The sequence below is a fragment of the Hylobates moloch genome, unplaced genomic scaffold (genome assembly GCF_009828535.3).
Source record: "Hylobates moloch isolate HMO894 unplaced genomic scaffold, HMol_V3 SCAFFOLD_4, whole genome shotgun sequence".
Classification (NCBI taxonomy): Eukaryota; Metazoa; Chordata; class Mammalia; order Primates; family Hylobatidae; genus Hylobates; species Hylobates moloch.
The window spans coordinates 134,945,217-134,970,556 of NW_026652279.1; the positions used below are offsets into that span (position 1 = coordinate 134,945,217).

At 37.9% G+C, this 25,340-nt stretch overlaps 1 protein-coding gene across 5 annotated transcripts in view; it reads right to left on the reverse strand.

Annotated features, from left to right (window-relative positions):
• KLF12 (KLF transcription factor 12) overlaps positions 1-25,340 on the reverse strand; it is a 632,776-nt gene that overhangs the window by 123,678 nt on the left and 483,758 nt on the right. For all 5 annotated transcript variants that reach the window (XM_032151017.2, XM_032151016.2, XM_032151015.2 and 2 more), the window contains one exon: positions 6,318-6,453. In XM_032151017.2, coding sequence (XP_032006908.1) covers positions 6,318-6,453 — 136 coding nt within the window. The remainder of the gene's footprint in view (positions 1-6,317; positions 6,454-25,340) is intronic.

The following is a 25,340-nucleotide window of genomic DNA, read 5'->3' on the forward strand; positions in this document are numbered from 1 at the left end:
GTTCTTGTTTTCCCTTTATTACTCATCTCTTCTACTATTCTCTAGTGTGATTTAAAAGACCTTAACACCATCATACATGAGGAAATTAAGAAAAACAGGAGGGGTGTTAACCGTGCAAGGAGTTTAAAACAAGAAAAATAAATAATTTGAAAAAACCCTTAGATTCTAACTTTCTTTGATTGTTAAATACAGTTTTCTAAATTAAGAATTATGGCTGGGCACGGTGGCTCACACCTGTAAATCCCAACGCTTTGGCAGGCTGAGGTGGGTGGATCACCTGAGGCCAGGAGTTCGAGACTAGCCTGGCCAGCATGGTAAAACCCCGTCTCTACTAAAAATACAAAAATTAGCTGGGCGTGGTGGCTCATGCTTGTTAATCCTAGCTACTCAGGATGCTGAGGCAGGAGAATCGCTTGAACCCAGGAGGCGGAGGTTGCAGTGAGCCGAGATCGTGCCATTGCACTCCAGCCTGGGTGACAAGAGTGAAATTCCATCTCAAAAAAAAAAAAAAATCATAACATTCAAACTAGCAATAAGAGAAGTCTGAGGAAGCAATAGGATATCTAACTTGCTACCATATCTGTTCTTTCAAAGAGCATTTATGTAAAAAAGTACCAAAGATAAGACTATACGTTTCCAGAAATTCACTAGTGACGACGGGCACTTCATATAAACCATATAATAATAAAAACAGGGAGAGAACGACAGTGAAGTGCTTTAATTAGCTTAAATGTAATTGACAATGAACCATTTAAAAAGAATATCCTTTTCATAGGTGCCGTTATCAGGGATGCTAACATCCCTGATTACTAACACTATCAATTGAGCATTATAATCAAAATCAAAGAGGGTAGACTACTACTCAGGTATGCAGTAAGTTAAACAGTAACATGTAATTCATTAGTTCTGAAAGGACTAATTCTGGAAAACAAGCATATCTCCTTAGCATCTTGTATCTTTTCCTCCACCTTTCACCCCACTCTTCCCCTCTTCAGTCTTACTGAATTATATCCACATCCTTTAGCTTGATCCTGGTAAAACAAATTCCTCCAGGGAGTGCCCTCTTTCAGATGTTATTAGCTCGAGTTTGGTGGAATTTGATTCTTCTACTTGCATTAATAAATGAGCATTATGAATGTTTGGAATTAGAAAGAAGAAAAAGGGGTGCAAAAATTAGAGGCTTTAGATAACAAAGCTAAACTTTACCTATTTAAAAGACATCATTATTTTGTCTAGGATTAGAGTTAATTACAATCATTTGCTCTTATCATGTGCCTTTACCTCTCTTTCTCCAAACACTTATTTCATAATTATGTTTGTCAAGATGTTAAGGGTAATGACCCTATTTTATCATCAAGGAGCGGGGTGGATCAAGACCAAAACAAAACAGATGTTCTAAAAACTGCAGGAATTTGTCTTTGTCAGAATCACTGAATACATGATTTTTGACTTGGACAGTATCTATTACAATTGAAATAGAAAAAACGCAGAGCCTGACTGTGGGTCTCTTTGTGGCTGCTTCTTCCAATTTATCTAAATTTACTGATCCTGAGTGGATAAATGAGAGTCAAGTTAATTAATGAAAATGGTTGAAATGATCAGTTCAAGCACACAGTTTAGTAGACTCATTACATAAATCCGCGTAAACAGAGGTCGATTCAGATTGCTGTTGTAGCCACTAAGCAGTAGTCTTTTAAATTTGAATGCAAGCATATTTGAATATTTGCAGTGGTGGGTGGGGTGGGTAGATGCATCTTGGTCAACAATTTCTGCATATGAAATCAAAGGGAGTATTTTTTAAAGTTCATTTTAAAAACCAGTAAAATGCATAGCACCAGACATTTAGGAAAATAATTTACTAGCTCAGGAATGTTCATGCTATATAAATATACTAATGTCAACAAAGTAAGGCACCAAATTAAAAACCCAAACTTGAACAGTTATTGCATGAGGCAAAACTATGAGCAAGAATGGGGAAGGAGACAAGAAGAGCTTCAGTTAGAGATATTTACCTGTGGTTTAGCATATTGTCAGAGGCCTACAGCAGAAAGGCTGGCCCAGGGCAAGGCAATTTCACCCTCTCTGGTGTCAGTCTTCCTTCATATCCCTTTCCTTTCTCATTTTCCCCCTTCCCTTCCCTGACACTCTACTGGTGGCCAAGAAAATAAGAGGCAAATGTTTGAATCCTTTTTAGACCACAGCTCCTTTGATCTTTAATTGTAAAGACAAATGTGAATTAGTTGCCCAGGGTTTCTAAAATGTGTTCCTCTAATATATAGAAAACTTCTGATTTCATTACCTCCCTACCTGCAGCCATCCTTCTCAACCTAACTCTCTTAGAGAAGTTCTTCAAGTACAGGAAACAGAGAGATCCACAGAGGTCCTTTGAAACGTTTTCATTTTTTTACATGCTAATCTGATATTTTATCCTTTTGTTATTTAATACATTAAGTTTATTGATCATATTATAATGAAATACTTGGGGTTTTTTTGTTGTTGACAGCCTTTAAGTGTACAGAAGTCATCAAGATACGAAAGACAAACAGAAAAAGAGGAAAGAGAAATTAATGGTGAAATAGTCATATCCATTAATTAATAAAGGATAAACTAACAGAAAAGCAGAAAGAGAAGTTCATAATTGTGCACACTGAAAGTTTACTTTGAGTAAACCAATGTACAGAATTTAAAAAATTTTTATATTTAATAAACTTTTAAAATTTATTGACTTCTCTCACCACTTCTGTCATTTATGTATAGAATTTTTAAAAATTCTGTAACAATTATATACTTATTTCAGAATAAAATTTTAATATATTACTATTAGTTTTCAAAGATCTATATATCTACATTTAAGAGGTCTCTACAGAACATTCTTTTTGTTTCATCGCACACTTCCCAGTGTTTACACATGCACATTCAGTCTTGAATGATGACTCATTAACTATTGATGGGTCCTGGCATTCTAGGGCTTCCCAGTTGTTAGCTCAGTGTATTCTTTACTAAATTGTTTAATGAAAACACTGACATGTATAATGAATCTGGCATCTCCCATGATACACATGCAACTTTTGTAGTAATAAAAAAGACAGGCATTTGCACTATTACATAAAATCCTGTGACTTGAAAATGTGTAGGCTGGGCACGGTGGCTCACACCTGTAATCTCAGCACCTTGGGAGGCCGAGGCGGTCGGATCACTTAAGGTGAGGAGTTCGAGACCAACTGGCCAACATGGTGAAACTCTGTCTCTACAAAAAATACAAAAATTAGCTGGGCATGGTGGCAGGCACCTTTAATCCTAGCTACTAGGGAGGCTGAGGCAGGAGAATCACTTGAACCTGGGAAGCAGAGGTTGTAGTGATCTGAGATGGTGCCACTGCACTCCAGCATGGGTGACAGAGCAAGACGCCATCTCAAAAAAAAAAAAAAAAAAGCAAATCAGAAAGGTTATGTTGAAAATTAAGCTCTAGTTCCTGAGGTTTCTATTAAATAGTTACATATTAAAATATACTAACATATAATATGCACATATTAAAAGCACAAAAATGGTTATGTTTAAGAAGTCAATATAATTATTTGTTATATAAGCCCCAAACGGTGTAAGCACACTTTTTTATTTTATTTAGGCCAGGATGGTCTTGATCTCCTGACCTTTTGATCCACCCGCCTCAGCCTCCCAGAGTGCTGGGATTACAGGTGTGAGCCACCATGCCCGGCTGTAAGCATACTTTAGATTTTAGTCACCACAGTTCCAAACTTTAAAGTTTAATTTAAAAGAAATGCATATATTTATAAAGACAGACACACACACACACACACACACTCACACAAATTAAATACACATTAGAATGATGCAGGAAAACAATGTGATTAAAATGTCTATGAAATGTATTCATCTCAGAATTGAAACTTAACATCATTTAGTCTAAATATATGGATGAGAACAGACTCCTCAATTTTAGGATTTAGCTCACACAAAATCAGAATCACTGTGCTGACCGTGGTGAGTCAGGGATTAGGAAGATTTTAGCAATCTCTTGGATTCAATGTCTATGCTGGCTGAAGTTAACATTTGCTTGGAGAAACTAAGTTATTTGAACAAAACAAGTAAGAGATAAATAATGCTTTCTTTTTTATTTTTCTTTCTTTTCTTTTTTTTTTTTTTGGAGTCTCACTCTGTTGCCCAGGCTGGAGTACAGTGATGTGATCTCGGCTCACTGCAACCTCTACCTCCCGGGTTCAAGCGATTCTCCTTCCTCAGCCTCCCGAGTAGCTGGGATTATAGGTGCCCACCACCATGCCCAGCTAATTTTTGTATTTTTAGTGGAGATGGGGTTTCACTATGTTGGCCAGGCTGGCCTTGAACTCCTGACAATCATGATCTGCCCACTTTGGTCTCCCAAAGTGCTAGGATTACAGGTGTGCAAACAATGTTTTTATAAGTGCTCAAGCAGAATAATACTACTGATAACAGATTTATAGGCACTCTAGAAAAAGACGTTTTTGGAGCTGAAAGTTCTAAACTTTGTCTTGTTACCATTTATTATGTGACTGGAAAAGTCATTAACCTCTGATCCTCAGTATCTCCACTTATAAAATCAGAATAATGACACTTGCTGTATTTATATTTCCTCGTGGTTATAAACTTAAACTACTGCACAGTACTATTACTACTAGTACTATTACTAATTACTACTATAATACTAATTCCACCAATAACTGAAGCTTTCTATATGCCAAAACTTTGTGACTTACTTTTCATACCTCGTAGCTATATCAAAGCCTTCTCAATAGTCCTGTCAGGTAACTATTTTGATTTTCTTCTCATCTCAGAGTGATTAAATAACTTGCCAGAAGTCACAGAGCTATTAAAAGCTTGCATAGAAATTTGTATCCAGATCTGACTCCACATTTCATTTTAGATCCACTATATCTTTTCTCTGATGTATTATATTTATATTCATATACAATATCAACATATAACACGTATTATCTCTATAACATAGATATATTAATTTTATATACACACAGACATACACTTATGCTGTGAATTCTGAAATGCAATACCAAGGCTCTCTTTTCTTTGTTTTTTAATTTCAAAGCCTAATGAATAAAACAAAGTAGGTATTTAATCAACATTTGGGGAAAATAAATTGATATAACAGAGGTAAAGGTAACTAAGATAATTTTGAGTGAACTGTTCATTAACAAGTATGTCAGCAATAACAGTGGCTATTTAAACCCTCCTCATCTTCAAGATTATGTTATTAAAAATTACTCTAGAAGACACATATTGTATGACACTACTGATAAGTGGAAGATATTTTAAAAAGCTGAATTCATAGGAACGGAGAGGAATGGTGGCTGCCAGAGGCTAGGGTGTCAGAGAAAAGAGGAGATACTGGTCAAAGAGTACAAATTTGCAGACAGAAAAAGAAGAAATTCTGAGGACCTAATATATAGCATGGTGACTACAGTTAATAATACTGTAGTGTATACTTGAAATTTTCTAAGAATGTAGAACTTATGCATTCTCACACAAAAAAAGACAACTATGTAAGGTGATGAATGTATTAATTAACTTAATTGTGGTAAACATTTCACTATGTACATGTATGTTAAATCAGCACATATACTTCAAATACATAAAGTTTAATGTGTAAATTAGACCTCAATAAAGCTGAAAAAAATTATTCTATGAAAAAAACATACACGGATTTTTTTTTTCCAATCGTTTAGGTTCAATTCTAGGTACAAAGTTGACTGATAGAAAAGCAGCTATTTTCAATAAACGAGGGCTGAAATCTAACCCTATGGTCCAGGTAAAAGGAGAGAGAAAAGATTCATTTAAAAATCACACGCGTCCTACTTTTCAAAGGATGAACATATTATCTTCCAAATTTAAATCTTCTAAAAAGCTATTTTGTAATTTCCTATCAAAACAAGATAACAATACTTTGCCATACTTCCCTTGACTTTGTGTAATAATAATGATGATGATAATCAAATAGTGACATTCAAAAAGAACAATTTTTTTTTTTTTTTTTTTTTTGCAGAGTTCAGGAGAAGGGTGCAGGAGGTATTCGAAAAGATGTGCAGAGGTTTTATATCTCATCAAAGCATGAATTTCCAACTCTTTAAAACACTCCATTCTCTGCCCTAATCTCCCAAAGAGCATTCAGCTGAATGAAAAGCTGCTGACATTCGTGCCAGTTCACAGCTAGAATGACATGGCTGGGGGACAGGAGATGCTGCAGTTTCCATTATCCATTGAACACCTTGGCAATTCTTATTTCATCCTGTGAATGTGATACTTACTCTTGTACTGCTCTGGCTATGGAAAGGGCCGTAGATCCAGTTTCATTAACGCTATCTAAGGTCACATTTGGCAGGTCATCATCATCACTGTCACTTTTACTTTGTCTGGGAGATAGGCCTCGGGGGTCCATTTGTGCTGGGGAGAAAAGGCATATATAATGAATTAAAATCAGTGCGCAGAAAGTTAACCTTGTCCTGGACCAACATCAAGTATGGAACTTCTCTTCTGTGCATATCATGCAAATGGAATTCTCTAGACATCACAGGAATTAGTGAAAGCTCCACGTTTTATGTTCTGAGTACTTACTGATCCTTTTTCCCTTCACTGGATTTACAAAACCTACACCAGCTCTCAAGAGTTTCAGGGTATGATTAGAGAATAGAAACTATAAAATCCACAATATTACCAACTCCTGAGTGGTCAAAAGCTGATTACGTAGCTCCTGAGCTACTGTTCAACCCTCTGGTTTCTCCTCCTCGTTTCCGCTGCCAGAGCTCTGGCCATTTCACTGCTCATTAGCACTCTCCCTGGAAGGTAGACAGCATGCGGAAAGGAGATATTATTTGCTTATGGCTCTCATAATAAGTTAAAAGAAGAACAGGGTTTGCGTGATGAAAAGAAAGTATACATATTTTTCTCACTTCAGTGAATCACTGTTTCCAAGTTCATTACTACTATAAGGTGGGATTTGAAGGCATAAAAATGGCAGAAGTGGTAGCATTTTAGAAATCTTGTTTACATGTGCTAACAGTGCTCTTGAACTCTATCCTGATTTTATTTTTCCAGATATGATTCTTCTCCAACTGTGAATCTGCCAAAGCAGGAAACGGCACAATGTTCTGACCCCTGTTGACCGAGACTATCAGATCCTTTCAAGTGAGAGGGTCACTGTCAACATATGTTAACACATATTTTTAAAAATTACATTTCATTTCCATCTCCTTCTCCCTACGAACAGATTTAGCAACCACTGCCCAGAATTTCTATCAGCCCTCGCTTCAAGCACAAACTAGGCATATCTTTTCAACGAAAAGTACCACGTGAGCCACACACCCACACTGTTAAATTGTATGGCTGCCTAAGATTTCTAAAACCAGCACTGCTTGCGGGGGAAGGCAAAATGCAGGTGAAATCATGGTCATAATGACATTTGGGTACATTTCATAATTTCATTTTTTTGGTCTCAAATCACTTTTTTTGGTTACTGTGTATCATACATTACATTGAACCAAGTGGAATTGCTGAGAATGCACCATTTTTACCCACGAAATGGCAACTTCGGATGATTGTGTCTAATGTTTATAGTCTGGCTAGAAAAACTATACCTAGACGGTTTCAACATATTTCATCACATTTCTAACTACACTTGGTTAGGAAAGAATTTACATCTAGTGAACCTCCTGTGTACCCGTGTATTTGACACACATCCTGCCTTTAAATATAAATACACCAAAATGTGCTTTGCACAATGGAAGTGTTTGGTAAATACTAAATTTAAAAGAAGATAATTCAAATAATATAAAGTAGTGGTCCTCAACCAAGGGCAAATTTGCCTCCCAAGAGACACCTGGCAACATCCAGAGACATTACTGCTTGTCACAACTTGGGGCGGGGGACAGGGAGGGTGCTACTGGCATCTAGTGGGCAGAGGCTAAGGATATTGTAGACATTCCACCATGCACAGGACAGTCAGCCTCTCACAGCAAAGACTGAACCAGTCCAAAATGGCAGAAGTACTCAGGTTGAGGAACTGATCTAGGGATTTAAGAGCCTGGACATAAAAAGGTGCCACAGTTTATGACTTTCAGTTCCTATGCAACTATGCTCTCATTTCAACATTGCTAACAAGGAAATTGTCACACACCAGAATATCCATATTTTCTGGCCTTGTCTTAAAAAAAAAAAAAAAAAATTCACTGTCATGTGACTCTGTACCTCCCCAAATGTTAGGAATTAGGCAATAATATTCATTAAAAGCTTTTGAATATTTTCTTTGTACCACCAGCTATGAGACAAAAAGACTGTTTGTTTTCCATCTGATCTCTGGAGGAGATCCACTAGAAGAGGGGTGTTGGAGAAACTGTGGGGCAAAGCAACCAGTTCCATCACCACCTGGTAACAGAGAGCTTAACTACTCAGTCACTTGAAGGGCACTTGAAGGAACCATATCATTTAAGATTTATTTTTGCTGTAGGCAACAGAAATTGGCTCAGGCTAACTTATATTAAAAGGAATGTACTGGAAAGATAATGAGCAGCTCACAGAATGGAAGGTCAAGATGAACAACCAACACTAAAGGAACGCAGGATCCAGGAATGACTTTGTGTAATAATATGAATTCAGCTAGGAATTCATAGATAGCTTCTTTTGGGGCAATCCTGTTCTAGAATGATTCATTTAACAGCCATTCACAACTATTCAAAGCCAGCCAAGAAAATGAATATCAGATCTATCTAAGCTTCCAAATCACATATTGTGTGGTGTTGCATACACCTGTAAATGTCAACAATTTAACATTTAAAGTTGTTGAAACATCATGCACTACGATGCCTTTGCCAAGATACCAAATTTACAAACAGCCAAGAAAAAAGAAAATATTCTGATAGTACCATTTTGTCCAAGACAACTAGAGCTCTTATAGTAAGTAATACAACTCAAGGAAGATAGAGGCAGTTAACCATGAGCAATCTGGCTCTGAAAGTTAAAGTCTAATTGTATGAAAGATTCCAAAACCTTGTGTGAGAGTTGTTACACAATCATCTAATTATGTTATGTTTGTATCTTAATGAAAGTTTAAAATATGTTAAATATGATATCTTTTTGATGTACTTTTCAGGAGCATAATTGAGGATTTCTTTCCAATATTTTCAATAAATATTATGAAATACATCTGCTACCATCATGCTGCAAAACTCTTTTTACCCATACCTTCAGCCAAGCTGAGGAAGTAATTAGAAAGGCTTTTCAAAATCTGCATTGCTGATTAGGTCAGATGATTAGCTTATCTACATACTTGCATAATTCCACTCTATTTTTATTAAATGTAGAATAGGGACATCAACCCTAGTTAACCTCCATCCGTCTTTGAGCATCTCAGCCCATTTAGGAAGGACTGATTCTCTGGCATGCCCATTTAAAGACCAAAGAAAGTTATCTGGACACCAGAAACAAAAAAATACCAACCTCTGTAAGTAAGAGAACAGGAGACGATCTATAAACACCTGAAAAAAATTTACACTTAAGATTTTATTGCTCTTTAATGAAAAAGGGATCAGACAGTTTTGGGTAACCCAGCTCACTGCTGGTAGAGGTGTCATTCCTCGGAGTTGGAGGTGTTCTGGAATCCTACGTGAGTTTCACTCCATGTGTCAAAATCCTGGGGAGAAAATTTCAGAACCCAACACCTGAAGTTGAACTGATTTACTCTGATTTTCAAATACTCTCCTATGGTAAATTGTTGCTATAATGATCCCTCCAATAAATCATGTCTGTGTGTATCCATGCCCTGATGTGGTCACTTCTCAGCAATGACTCTGGGCTTGGCTCTAAGACTTGAAGTGACCAATGGGACATTAGCAAATGTGACACAAGTAGAGGCTTGAAAAGCACTTGCACCTTGGGTTTCCCCTTTTCTCTTGCTCTTTTTAGAACCTAGTCCCCTTGTGAAGAAGCCCAGGAGAGCCTATAGGAGACATGCTGCTCAGCAGGCGGCCAATCCCACTGTGAGCCATGTCAGTGAGCCATTTTAGACTCACCAGTTACATTACAGTCGCCAGATGACTATACCATGAGTGACCCCAGGTGAGACCTGCTTGAAAACCTCTTGGCTAAACCCATGCCACATTTTTGACTTACAGAATTTGAGCAAATAAAAGACCTGCTGTTTTACACTGGGTGCAGTGGCTCACACCACTGTCATCCCAGCACCTTAGGAGGCTGAGGCAGGAGGACTGCTTGGGCCCAGGAGTTTGAGACCAGCCCAGACAACATAGTTAGACCCCACCTCTACAAGAAATTTAAAAAATCAGCAGAGTGTGGTAGCATACGCCTATAGTCCCAGCTACTTGGGAGGCTAAGGTGGGAGGATCACTTGAGCCCAGGAGGTTGAGGCTGCAGTGAGCTATGATCGCACCACTGCACTCCAGGCCTGAGAAACAGAGTGAGATCCTGTTTCAAAAAAAAAAAAAAAGCAAAACAAAAAACGAAAGAAAGAAAGACAGAAAGAAAGACAGAAAGAAAGAAAGAAAGACAAAGAAAGAAAGAAAGAAAGAAAGAAAGAAAGAAAGAAAGAAAGAAAAAGACAAGACTTGCCATTTTATTCCACTAAATTTTAAGGTGAGTTGTAGGGCAGCAATAAAAAGTTAGTGCACCAGGTTATTCTCCCAGATTCTTCTAGAGATTTCCTAGCAATGATGGAGATGAACTACAATTACAGTCAGCCTACAACAATATTAAGTTGAATTAAGTTTGGCCTAAAGCTGCCTCTATACATGTTTTAAGTTTGGCCTAAAGTTTCTTCTCTACATAGTGAACCGTAACCTAACTTGATGTGGAAACAGACCGTAACCTCCTCTTGCAACAAGTAGCTGAGTTTCGGTCAATCAAAGACGCCAACTGTTGAAACCAGATTCAATTAAGGCATATGCTGCGTTTTAACCAACTGAGCTGTCTCTGTACCTCACTTCCATTTTCTGCATGTCAACTCCTTTTCTCTGGGTATAAATATAATCTGCATATGCAGTAGGGTGAAGCATTCTGAACATTTTTGGTCTAGACTGTTGTCTGATTCTGGAATCAAAGCCAATTAAGATGTGCAAATTAGATTTGTTTACTTTTAACAACATTCTTCTTTATTCTCCTCTCAAGAACCAACCTTGTTTTAGTGACATAAAAGCTACCTACTGCGTTCTACACCATTTACTTTTCAATTCAAAATATTCAAATGTATTTACAGGTGTTCTGGCTTTTGAAGTATCTTCTTTGATCCTTCAGTATCGTGCAGCTAAGGTTCTTCTTGGGCCCTAAGGGGCCATTTAGTTATGATGAACAACACTTATTTATTTATTTGTTTTATTTTTTTTCAGATGGAGTCTTACTCTGTCACCTAAGCTGGAGTGCAATGGTGCGATCTCAGCTCACTGCAACCTCTGCCTCCCAGATTTAAGTAATTCTCCTGCCTCGGCCTCCCAAGTAGCTGGGATTACAGGCGTGAGCCACTGCACCGGCCGAACACTTTTTCAGCTCTTCTCCTTAGCTGAGACTTCATAGGATGCTCATATGGGTGAGTTCTCACTGGTGTATGGTCACCCAAAGGTATATTTCATGTTTTTTCTCTTCAACTCACATGAGACATTTAAACTTTGCTTGTTTCCTCCCCTCATGTAACAGTAGACTGACAAAGATGCAGGGGACACTAATTCATTCTCACCTCCCCTCACCCCAGCCTGCCTGCTGTCTAAAGACCAATCACTCTTCTAACTTCTGTTGAAGTAAATCTGCCTACGCACCCACTCTTAAGGAAAAGGACATTCTTCTATTTCTATAGGTTGCAATATTAACGTGTATAACACAACAATCTAAGAACATATACGAAAACTTACAGACTAACATTTCCTAACAGGAAGGAATCCCAGAAGCAGATACTGAATCCCTTCACCTCCACATGCCAGGGCTGGAGAGGAGAGGGCCATACACAGATGGAAGGTGTGAGGTGGCTGCCCAGGCAGGGGCCACAGGGCTGATGGACCTCTTTTCTGCCTCTTTTAGCTACGGACAGGCTCCCTGCTACCTGCAGATGCCCTAATTGTTTGCCCTGCCAAGGGTGAAACATGTCCCAGTTAGAGAAATCCCGGCTTCCAGGAGAGCTGCTGCTTTATTCTAGAAAGGAGGGCAGCGGGGGAGTGCAGGAACAAAGGGAAAAATGAATGTTTGGGGAGGAATGTTTGGGAAAATTCATAGTATCAGTGGGTAGAAGAATCCTCCTCCAACACATTCTATGCAGAAATTGTTCCAAAAAAGGAGGGTCAGGAAGCTTCTTTAGGATAAAAACATGGCTCTGGCTTCAGGGAACATGGGATGACTTCTGGCCCTGTCATTTGCAGCATCTGACCTTGGGCAATGATTTCGCACCGGGAATCTTTAGTTTCTTCTCCTGCTATTGCTGCTCTAAGGAGTAAAGAAGATAACACATGCAAAACATTTAGTCCCGGCCTGGCTCTTAGTAGTCGATCATCATTCCATTATACCCTGACAGTAAATTTACTGCTTCTTCACTCATTCCCTTCTGTAACACTCCTTCTACATCTCTCACCATCTCCTGGACTATTCAAATTAGGCAGTTTTCTTTTCACATGTACCTAAACTGAAAATACCATTACAGAGGCAGAACACATATTGAATAATATATAAAACTACTACTTATTTACATCATTTATGTATTTAGTCAACAGATATTTATTGAACACCTACGAGGTAGCAAGCAGTCTTCTGCCTGCTGGAGAAAGAAGAGTGAACAAGAGTGAACAGATTAAAATTCCTGCTCTCCTGCTGCAGAGATACAGATCACCAACAAAAAAGAAAAATATATACTATGTCAGATAGTAAGTGCCATATAGAAAAATGAAGCAGGGAAAGCAGATGGGGTTGCATAGTGGCAGTGGACAATTTTTGAGATGGTGGCCAGGAAAGGCTACACGGAGAAGAAGATATTTGAGCAAGGACTTGAAGGAATTCAGTAAGAGAAGCTTGCAGGTGAGGTTTTTTGGGTTTTGTTTATGGGGCATTCCAGGCAGAGAAGATAACAGGTGCACAGGTGATAAAGTAGGAATGTTTTCATGTGCCTGAGGACCTGCAAGGAAGCTGTGGCTGGAACCAATACAGGGAACTGGATGAGGACAGAGAGAGGAGGCAGAGGAGGGCATGCAGAGTACAGAGGGCCTTGGAGGGTGACATAGGCTTTTGAATTTTGCTCTGGGTGAGAACGGAAGCCATTGGAGGGTACTGAGCAGAAGGATGACATGATACAAAATTGTATCATTTGATAAGGATCCCTCTGGCTATCTCTGCCTGGAGCATAGCGGGGGATTCAGCTGGAGCCACACACATAGGAATCATCTATGATATTAACATTCTCTAAAAACACCACTAGCTTTTTTTCTCCTTGGTCACCTCATGCTGGCTGCACACATAGTCAGTTAAAACTCAGTACTCAGTTACATCAGGGTCTATGTAGCACGTCCTTCCTAATATATTTGTACAAGTGATACTCTGACTTCATTTGATTTCAGAATATTAGTTGTTCAAACAGACTATTTTCCTAGCACATCAAGACAGATACTGAGAGAAACATTCATGAGTAAATAAAGCTTGACTCAAAGGATGGTGAACTCCAAGATTAGAAATAGCTCTCCAGGGTCCTATTTTGTTTACTAATGTTTCAACAATGCCTTGTTTCTTGTTTCCTTTACTTTTGCTAATGCTAATGCCTCTACAGAGCAGCAACTGTGATGGCCATAACCCCAGATGACTATTTAAAAGTTCAGTCAGTTATGTAAATCTTGGGATGCTGGTACTGTGTAGATATAATATGCAATTTACTCATTTTCCCCCAATTTTTGTCTGTGCACTTGACAGTGTAATGGCTTCTGCTACCATTACATTAAAAAATAACCTCATAATGTTCTTATAATTCCCTAGTACAAGGTCGACTTCTCAGTTGCAACACTGTTGGACCTCTCTACAGTTTTCAAGACTGTTGGTTATTCCTTTTCACTTCCATCTCTGGCTTCTTCTTAAAACTTTCTTCTCCCTTGGCCTCAGGGATGGGCAAACTAAGCCCTGTGGGCCCTGCCACCTGTCTCTGTAATTAAAGTTTTACTGGGCCATGGTCATTTACTTCATATCTGGCATCTTTAGTGCTACGACAACGGGATTGAGTTGTTGTCACAGAAACTGTAGGTCTGGTTATAAAATACTATCTGGCTTTAGAAAAAGTATTTGCTGACTGAAATACATTATTCTCTTGGGTCTTTGTCTCTCTCTGGTTATCTATCCTTCTAACTTCTTCATCTCCTTTCTGCATACCCCTAAGTGTTAGTTGCTGCCCTAGGTTTCGCTACCTATTCTTTTCTATCTGCCTCTTTATTGGTGAGCTTCTCAGCAATTCCACAGAATTCCATAATTTCCCCAATTTCAATTGCTAGCTCAGAAGGGATGAATACCAAATCAACATTCTCAGCTTTGACCTCTCCCCTAAACACCAGTCTCATTTCCAGCATCCTACTGACTAGTATTCTTCAAAAATCATTTCAAACACAAGTCCTATTCTTTCTCCTGGTTTCTGAGTTTCAGCTGAGAGATCCTTTTCCTAGTGACCCACGTTCCAAACTTTCATTCATTTCATTTGTGTCCCTCATTAAATCGGATGCTAAGTGCTCTTGCTTTTACCCAATGATTATTTGCTTCTCCCACTGCTTCTCATCGACTTCCTCAAAGTCCTGTTGTACAAATTGTCCCATGTAGCGTTTCTCTGGTAACTGAATGTATGCAGGGCTTTCCTTAAGACATTCCTTACTTAGAAATCCTTGACTTTTTCCCACCATCTATCGAATATGGTTCAGCAGCCCTCCACATCCTACAACTCATTTTCCATTGGGAACAATGATAAGTCTTATCCCCGAAGCCCCTGAATCCAGCTTTATCTGGCCATTCCCTTCCACTTCACAATTCTGCCACCACAATCGACCCTTCCTACAGAATAATACCTTCATGACCCTTCTTTTCATTCTCTAACTACATGCATCTCTCCTTTTTAAAGAATACCCACACTTTGTATTTATATATTTTCATGGCATTTTTGCACTTTCCATTTTGCATTATAGTTAGGCATATACTTATTTTGTTTCTCCAATTATCCTGTTTACTCCTTGAGGGGAGACCACGTCAATTATACTGCCTTGCACACAGTAAAATGTAAAGTTTACTGATGAAGATGATGCTGACAAATGCAGATCTCTACTGAAAATGATCACAGTAATTCCCAGCTGGTGAGAGATTCTGCAATATAATGATGCAAGTGTCTAGCTCACATTTCATTTAAAAAATTACATTCTGACTTACATTCTAATATTAACATTTGTGAGAGAAAAGTCACCATCATTAAATTTCTATTATTCTCTGAAGTCTTAGATTATATTTTTGGTTTGGGATGACATGGGAATGAAAACGTTCAAAAGTTTTATTCACTTTTCAGCTAAATTCCTTTTAACGGGCTTTCCTTTCCTTTCAGGAAATCATTTTAAACACTACCAAACACCTCTCATTTCTATCACATGAATTACTGCTTGGAAACTAAAATGAAGGAATTTCATCCTTCACCCCAGTTTAGGCTGGGTGTGGTGGCTCATGCCTGTAATTCCACCACTTTGGGAGGCCCAGGCTAGAGGATCATTTGAGCCTAGGAATTCAAGACCAGACTGGATCACAAAGTGAGACTCTATCTCTATTAAAAAATAATAAAATATAACTTAAACATTCATGTTGTTTTGAAATCACAACAGCTACTAGAGTTTCATTTTTCTAAAGAACCATGACTAAGACTACTTTTCTTGTTTATAAAAAGAAAATGAATAGAGATTTACAATTGTCTTGTTTCCTGAAAGTATGTCTTAGAGCATAAAAGGCTTTTGTGATTTCTAAAAGTTCATAAAATTTTCCATTAATAAGTAGGCTTTTCCACTGTGTGCGCTTCCACTAACTCTAGAGCTGGCCAAGAGCCCTGAACTCTAGGAGCCCTTTGAGATATCACCACACCACTGTTCCCCATAACCTTTGCCTTTTGTTCATTCATTATAACTGCTCCAAACCAAGCCAATCAGCCCAAACTGATTTATTCAAAACTGAAACTACTATAGGCAGAGATGTAAAATAATAATAAAGTGATTTTGTAGTACACACCTATGGAGAACAATGAGATCACCAAACTCATTTTCATCTGCAATGTACAGAGAAGGTTTTAGGCATTAATCCATGGCCATTTTATTCACTTTTCTTATTTCCCTTAGTTGGTCTGTTGCCCCTATATGTGTTTTCTAGTTTGTGTACTGAGTAAAATGGAATCTTTTAAGGCAGATTAAAATCTGTTATAATAATTTTAACTACCACCAAATCACAGCCCTAGTCTTAGGTACTTTAAATATAAGAAATACTTAAAAAAAAGAGCAAAAAATCCACCTTGAACTTAAGTCTGCTTCTATATCAACTACGCTATATACAGCTAGATGGCATGTAAATGATTTACCACAGAAGGGTTCTCTGCTAGTTTCAAAGTTGAAAAGTTAAAAAAGCAAGGGGTGGGGCAGAGGCATGCAGAACTATTGTGCCACATTGAGAATCAGTGTTGCTGTCTCCCTCCAATTAGTATGCTCTCCGTGCCTCATTTTAGAATATATTTAAACCTGCAAGGTTAAAGATAAGTCTTGATACATAATCATGATTGAATTCCTTTTAGAAGCAGAGTAGACGTTCTTGAAGATATGGTCTAAGACTATCAAAAATCCTCAAAATTGAGAATTATTTATATACATGCTGTTGGACCTTTCTATAGCTTTCAAGATTTGGTTATCTCTCTTCATTTGTAGTTCTGGCCTCTTCTTTTTTTGAGACAGTTTCGCTCTTGTTGCCCAGGCTGGAGTGCAATGGTGCGATCTTGGCTCACTGCAACCTCTGCCTCCTGGGTTCAAGCTATTCTCCTGTCTCAGCCTCCCGAGTAGCTGGGATTACAGGTGCATGCCACTATGCCCGGATTTTTTAGTATTTTTAGTAGAGACAGGGTTTCATCTTACTGGAAAGGCTGATCTCAAACTCCTGACCTCAGGTGATCCACCCGCCTTGGACTCCCAAAGTGCTGGGGTTACAGGCGTGAGCCACCACACTTAGCCTGGCCTCTTCTTAAAAACTCTTCTCCTCTGGCTTCAGGGATGGACACATTTGTCCCTACACCCTGAACACGTTTCCATCAAGAATTACATATTTCTTGTGTATCTCTTCACATCACATTTAAAAAAAAAACCCTATGAAAGTTTTCTTTCTCATTTGATCAACTGATAAACACATATACACAGAGGAACATTTCCACCCACACTTCACAAGTTACTGTGCGGGCCACAGGCAGAGGACACAAAGCACCATTGCGATGAGCCCCACAGTTGTGCAGTCTCCCTCATAAACTGACCCCCAGTGCATAGGATTCTAACTTAGAACTTAAATATAAGTGCTATATAACAGACTTCTGGGACACTGGAAAGCAGATATCTTAGACGTTATATCTGTGAATGTCAGGGTCTCCTCTGCTAAAATCATGAAATATAATGTTTCTTTTTGAGAACAAAATTAAGTGCTGACTCTTCACTTCCCCAGTGCATTCCTCAGGATTGTCCCATCCTATGGTGAATGCTGTCACTATTCAAAAATGACTGGGAATATCTTTGAGCCAAAAGAACAGTATTACTGTATTTTTTTCCTGTGTTTCAATCTTGGTTGAAGGACGTATTTGTTCAAGTCCTCATCTTATACAAACTCCAAAGAGAAAAATTTACTCTGTAAAATTGGATGAAAGGTGTTTTCCACATGAATTCTGTTTGGTATGCTTTTATGAGAAAGAACAATTCCGTTAGTTCGCATCAATCTATTAGAAATATAGATTTCTAATTTCAGGCTGGGCGTGGTGACTCACACCTATAATCCCAGCACTTTGAGAGGCTGAGGCAGGTGGATCATCTGAGGTCAGGAACTCGAGACTAGCCTGGCCAACATGGTGAAAACCCATCTCTACTAAAAATACAAAAAATTAGCCAGGCATGGTGGCACGCACTTGTAATCCCCGCTATTTGGGAGGCTGAAGTAGGAGAATTGCTTGAACCCAGGAGGCAGAGGTTGCAGCGCACTGAGATCGCACCATTGCATTCAAGTCTGGGCAACGAGAGCAAAACTCCACCTCAAAAAAAAAAAAAATAGAAATATGCATTCTCTGTGTTTTGGAGTTTGTTAAAGAGATGTTATTTCCATATTTTGTAACAGTGCCCCCCTTCTCCTGCCCCTGTTATGATAAATTGGCTAGTCTCTGTGAAGGCTGGTGAGGTTTCCACGAACTAGAATGTATGACTTCCTTGGGCTTCAGGTATGGCCACTGCATTGGAGTTTGTTTGGTCAGACCCCTTCCTGAACCCAGGAACTCAAGGCTCTGGCTTGTTTAGGGAGGTGGCAGTGGCGGTATCTCCAGAAATGACTCTTGAAGAACAAGATCAAAGTTAAAATTCTGTCTCGAGACAGGCCAGGTGCAGCAAGTGAGAACACTGCTATAGTATATACTATAACACCAAGAGAGCATAGGAGGTGCACACTGGTCTTTTCTGCTTTCCCAACTTTAAACTGGGCTTACACTACCTTTTTTAGAAAGCCCATTTTGGTTTTGTGAAAAGAGACATTTTCTAAAGAAGATAAGAGCTATGACAGAGGATGAGGTCTTGGCCTTTGCCAGGCAAATTTCTGATAAACTGCATGGTGCTTGAGGTTGCTGTGTGTAGTTGTTTAACAAATAGAAAGGTTGGATACTGTCTTTTGTAATATAAGGAAAACAGATTTTCCACTGAAAAAAAAAAACAGAAATTCATACCGCTCTAATAATATGTATTCTAAACATCATCTGGCCTTGATTTCCTTGACCAAAGATACCAGGTTACCTCCACTCTAAGCACCTGCTGTCCCTGAGGCTAGCTGAGATCTGAGAGCCAGGGTGTCTCATTACACCCCAACCAAACCCATCTGCTAATAAGAGAGTAGCTAAGCTTTCTATGTGCCTGCCACATTTAAGCTGTCAAATAAGATGTCAGGGGCAAATCAATCATTCAACATTTTTTTTTTTTTTTTTGAGATGGAGTCTTGCTCTGTTGCCCAGGCTGGAGTGCAGTGGCGCGATCTTGGCTCACTGCAAGCTCCACCTCCTGGGTTCATGCCATTCTCCTGCCTCAGCCTCCCAAGTAGCTGGGACTACAGGTGCCTGCCACTATGCCTAGCTAATTTTTTTGTATCTTTAGTAGAGACGGGGGTTTCACCATGTTAGCCAGGATTGTCTAGATCTCCTGACCTTGTGATCTGCCCGCCTAGGCCTCCCAAAGTGCTGGTATTACAGGCATGAGCCACCATGCCTGGCCCTTCAACATTTTTATTTATCTCATTTCTGAAAGGAGAATTCCCTAAATCTTGAAAATCATATCTTCCCACTGTTTCTCACATCCAACTATCCTTCATATAAAAGAAAATATAAACAGCCATTTAACATAGGGCCTAGTACTTGCTCCCTCATTAACTCGCTTATAAACTTGTTACTTACAGATTTTCTTTCATGTCAAGTAATTTCTTTGTTAAGAAATTCCAGGCTTACATAAAATGGCTATTTATTTTCCCAAAAGATTCAAAATATCTAAACATTTCGTGGTATTTCCTTTAGATCATTAAGTTAAATATCACAGAAAGAGCTGAAAGCTCCTTTGTTTTCCTTCTTCCACAGTTTGTGGTGTATATCCTTCCTATTCATATTTTTGGCACTTCATATATGTCCATGAACAATACATACAGTTTTGCTCTTTTTAAAATGGCATATAACAATATCATATCTACATACATACACACACACACACACATATATACATATATATATATATATATATATATATATTTTTTTTTTTTGTCACCCAAGCTGCAGTGCAGTGGCACGATCTCGGCTCACTGTAGACTTGACCTCCCAGGCTCAAGTGATCCTCCCATCTCAGCCTCCAGAGTAGCTGGGACTACAGGCGTGGGCCATCATGCCTGGTTAACTTTTGTATTTTTTGTACAAATGGGTTTCACCACATTGCCCAGACTGATCTTGAACTCCTGGGCTTAAGTGACCCACCCACCTTGGCCTCCCAAAGCACAAGGATTACAGGCATGAGCCTCCGCAACTGGCCAACAATATGATATTTCTATTTGATTTTTTCATTTAACATTGTATTTTTTAATACTCTTTCATTTAATAGTAAAAGATTCTATTTTCTAAATGGAGCAGTATTAGTTATCTATCCTTTTCGTGATGAAAAATTAACTTGTTAAAAATATTCACTATTACAAATGCTGCTGCAACTTTCTTCATAGTATACATCTGAGAATTATGGGGTGCCCATATCCATTTTACCAACTATTGCCAAATTGATCTCCAAAGTTGTTGAATCAATTTACACTCCCATTAGTATGTGAATACCCACATTTCCCCATACTGTTGTAAGACTTAATATTTCCAGATATTAAAATTTTTCCCAAGTCTAAAATTATTCCATGTTGTCAATTTTCCTCCCAAATACTAGACTGAGCATGCTGTAACTATCCAAGGAACACTCCCACCTTCCCCATTTATCATTTGGTCCAGAATTTTTTATTTCTATTTTTATTTATTTTTTATTTTGAGACAGAGTCTCTGTCACCCAGCCTGCATGTAATGCAATGGCGCAATTTTGGCTCACTGCCACCCCTGCCTCCCGAGTTCAAGTGGTTCTCCTGCCTCAGCCTCCCAAGGAGCTGGGATTACAGGCGCCCATCACCACGCTTGACTAATTTTTGTATTTTCATTAGAGACGGGGTTCCACCATGTTGGCCAAGCTGGCCTCAAACCCCTGACCTAAAGTGATCCGCCAGCTTCAGCATCCCAAAGTGCTGAGATTACAAGTGTGAGCCACTGTGTCCGGCCCATCCAGAATTTTGGTGCATGTCTTACTATCAAGAGTTAATTAAAAGTTATCTTCATGCATATATTTATCTATATTTTTCAAAACAGTTCTAAGCTCTCCTTTCCTTTTGGGGTTTTCTGTTTGCAAAAGTATATTCTTTATGAGTCTTATCAGCATAAGACTCATATGTGTGGGCAGTAAGCACTCAGTCAATGTATGTCTGAATCCTTTTTCTTTAAAATTTCACTCTTAATGGAATTTTATTTCAGCCCAGGACAGAATTTCAGGATCTTTCAGCCCTTTGAGGAGCCTACTGCATTGCTTTCTGGCATCTGTTGTTGCCCAAAATGTTTTCATTCTTAAATTCCTTTGCAGATAAGCTTTTAAGATTTTCTTTAGGGAATTCATGCTTGACAATTTCACTGCACTACATCTAGATGCGAGTTGATTTTTACTGAGTTTGTCTAAAATCTAAGATTCATAATCTCCCTGAATTTTCCCAAATTCCAAGACATCTCTCTGAATGTTGCATTCTGTCTATTCCGATACATGTCATTTTAGATATACGTCTTTCAGATATAATGTCTCTTAACTTTTCTTTCATGTTTTTGTCAGCTTTTCTACTTGCGCCAGAACAAGAACCTGGGCATTATCCTAGATTCATCTTTTCCTTTATCCTTGACGTCCAACTGGCCAACAAATTCTATCACATTTCCATTCACATCGCCATGCCCAGGCTCTCAGGAATTCTCACCTGGCTTCCCGAAATAGTCTCCCTCCCTCTATTTTCAATACATTCAACCCTTCATGCCCCAAATTTTAATGTTACCATGTTAAATCCCATCTACTTCCAAGTTTCCTATGCTTCCCTGTAGAGTTCAGTAAATAAATCGTTAGCTTGGCCCAGAAGGTCTGTGATAACTACATACATGAATACTGCCCTTAAGCTTCATTTCCATTTCTTTTAAGTACTTTTCATTTGAACAATACCAGCCTATCTACTTGTTGAATCTATCTACCAGGATACAGTATGCCCTTTTGTATTTCCAAGACTGTGCATTTTTTAAAAACTGCCCTTCCTTTCCTCCATTGTGACAGAGAATGTAACTAATACTTTCTTCTGAGAAACAGCATTCTCCTGAAGTGATAACCACACCTCACCACCACCCAACACCACCACCAAGTGTACTGCCCCTCTTCCTTTGCAATCCACCTCTGTGGGCCTGGGTTCACTGGATTACAGAGCTTGTCTCACTGTGGCTTTTGTGTCTGCTTTATCCATTTGACTGTGAGTGTATTGTGGGTACTGTACGTTGTGCATGTGGTTAAATCATGAATGTGTATTAATCACATGAATAAGTGAATGGAAAGAAATACACTGCACAATTCCTGGGTAAAGCAAAAGGTTGAAAAATTGGAGATTAAAATTTAAAAAAGAAATCTTAATTTTTGAATCTGGCAGGCCAAATTTTATTTAGTTTTGACAGATGAGTCAGAGAGCAACAAACAAAATAAATCAGTACTGTAATCAACATATCTGTTTGAATAATAAGGATATTTTTCTCACTGAGATGTTATAAGATAGAGAATAAAATCCAAGAGTTTTATAACAAGTCAACTAGTTTCATTTGGTTTATAAAGTTCTAGGTGTTATCATTTTTTAATAAAAATATATACATGTCCACGTGTATCTGTCTCTGTATATGTGCATTTATATTTATATATAGATGCATAAATAAGGTCTAGTACCAAGTTCTTCTCTGAGCATATTCTAACATGCCTGGGTATCAGATGGACACTGCATTCTGAAACTTACAAATATGCAAGGCCTCTGCAAATTCTGACTGCCTGAACAATAACAACTGGCCAAATTACTGACTGAATAGTAATAATATGGCTGAGCTCCCCTGTATCTTTTCTGGAATAAGGTATGGAATGAATAAATAATGCTAAGAAAGTCTGTGGTGGCTTACTCTTGCTATTAAGGATGATTGCATTCTCAACGTTCATTATAATTATAAATATAGAACACAATACTGAAAAATAGTTATAAACCATTCAGTGGCTTATTTAGACTTATAAATGGACAAAACTGTAATCCTCTGTTTATATCAGATCACACAAAATTATATAGTTAAAACTAGTGTAAATTATGATTGAAAGGAGGTTCATTTTAAGTATGAAGGACTTATCATGGTGACTATTAATCACAATTGGCCAAGACAGGCAAGAAATGTGCTTGTTAATAGTTGCATTAGTTGGAAGGCGGATAATGAGATAATAAAACACATAATTGGAGGTTATACTATCTTGATTACTGTAGATTATACCAATGGGCACAATAATGCCACTAAGTAGTGCATCACCAGCGAGCGCTCATTCGTTAGATGATAAATGGGTAATGATCTATTATAACCATGACTTCCTGAATGTGATAGAAAATACTTCCTATGACATATCATGATACCAACACATTTTGGACAGCATGCAAGATCTTTTACTCTTTGATAAACTTAATAAATAATAGAGAACTACAAAAACATAAAAGATACTATATGGCTCTGAAAAGACACTGAACAAAAACTGGAAAATGCCAGATTTTACTATGAAGCTACTCTCCATAACCAAACACACACTTTATTGAATTTATTTTCCAATTTTGATGAAGGCATTTCTGAACATCTGCTATATAAGCTTGGATAATTCTAAAACTGTAATGTTATAATGATTATTAGCTATTGGCTAGTGCTCAGAATTTTATTGAACTCATTAATCTACGAAAAATAAATATAATTATAACAGTAATAATAAATGTTGGCCGTGTCTTTATTTTTGTAGTTTTCCCTTGTGTTTTCCAGAAAATTACTACTACCACAACGAGGCAAGATAGAACAGGCGTGTCTGTGTTGTATATATCTTTCTAACCAATTCCCTGCTCAAAAGAGCTCTAGGCAGGGGCCAGATACGTCTAAAAATGACATGGATGTCGATCTCTGAAACGCAGTGAACCACACTTTGACAAAATTTCCCTGCACCTAGAAATGTTAACCTACAGCTTAAGGCTGTTGTTTTTCAGGCTGCAGGATGCTAAAGAAATGAAAATACATGACACAGTACTATAATATCAATATTTAGCAACATGGAATTACCTCACACAATTCATACACACACACACGTACTTATTTTACATACAGAATAGATTTCATATATAATAAATTTTAATCCTTGTCAAAAAACTAAATGATTTAAAAACATAATGCCACCTAATTTGAGGAATTATGGAATTGGATATTTAAAACTGACACATTCTCTAGATAATTAAGGCATACTTTTTAAAGCATCAAGCCTAAGTACAGCAAAATGGCTATGGAGTATTTAGAAATTCTGATTTAATTCAAGGCTCTACCACTCTTAAGCTGTGCCCTTATAAGTGGTACAGAAAGCGACATGAGTCTTAGTTTTTCACTGCAAAAGACTGACAATAATATCTATATGTTGGTTATTGTCAGGCTTAAAGATAACATATGTGAAGCAGAAAGAACATATAAGCACTCAATAAAGGTTATTTAATATTATTTAAATGATTTTTAATAAATATATTTACAAGATTTATTACATACTTTGCTGCCTTTTTCAAATGGACTGATGATAATTTAACCTTTCTTTCATTACTAATGGTCATTATTTCAAAAGCAATTATTACGCTGTAATAAAGTATTCTCTCCAAGGACTAAAGCGCCGTGTTAGCCTGTTTGCTCCCATCCAGAAAGACCTTGGTGCAATTATTCAAGTTCTTGTTTTAATAATAATTTTGACATCTTCTTTGCTGGCTGCCACTTTTTTACCCTCAGTGCCCCTACAGATAAAGGGAGTTTCCTAATTTGGGAGGGGAATTGGCAGATGAGAATCTCAGGAGGTATTCAGCATCTATAAACTGGTAATGCAAAATCAGTAGATCTATTTTCTTTCAGTAACGAAATCTACAGAAAGAGAAGTGCTACAAAATTTTGTGGCTATTGGGCATCCATAAAAATCTACTGAGAAGACATTTTGGGGAACCCAAGTCATAAAAATAACGATTGAGAAATATTCCTATCACTTATTTTTCTTTGCATTTTTATTTGCTATTCTCTACTTATGTGGTTAGAAAATTATATTCACAAAGAACATAACAAATATATCCAAGCCAAGAGTTAAAACGCTTTGAAAGAGGGAGGATCTTGAGTCCTTTCCTATAAGTAACATAGAGTACATATAATGTAG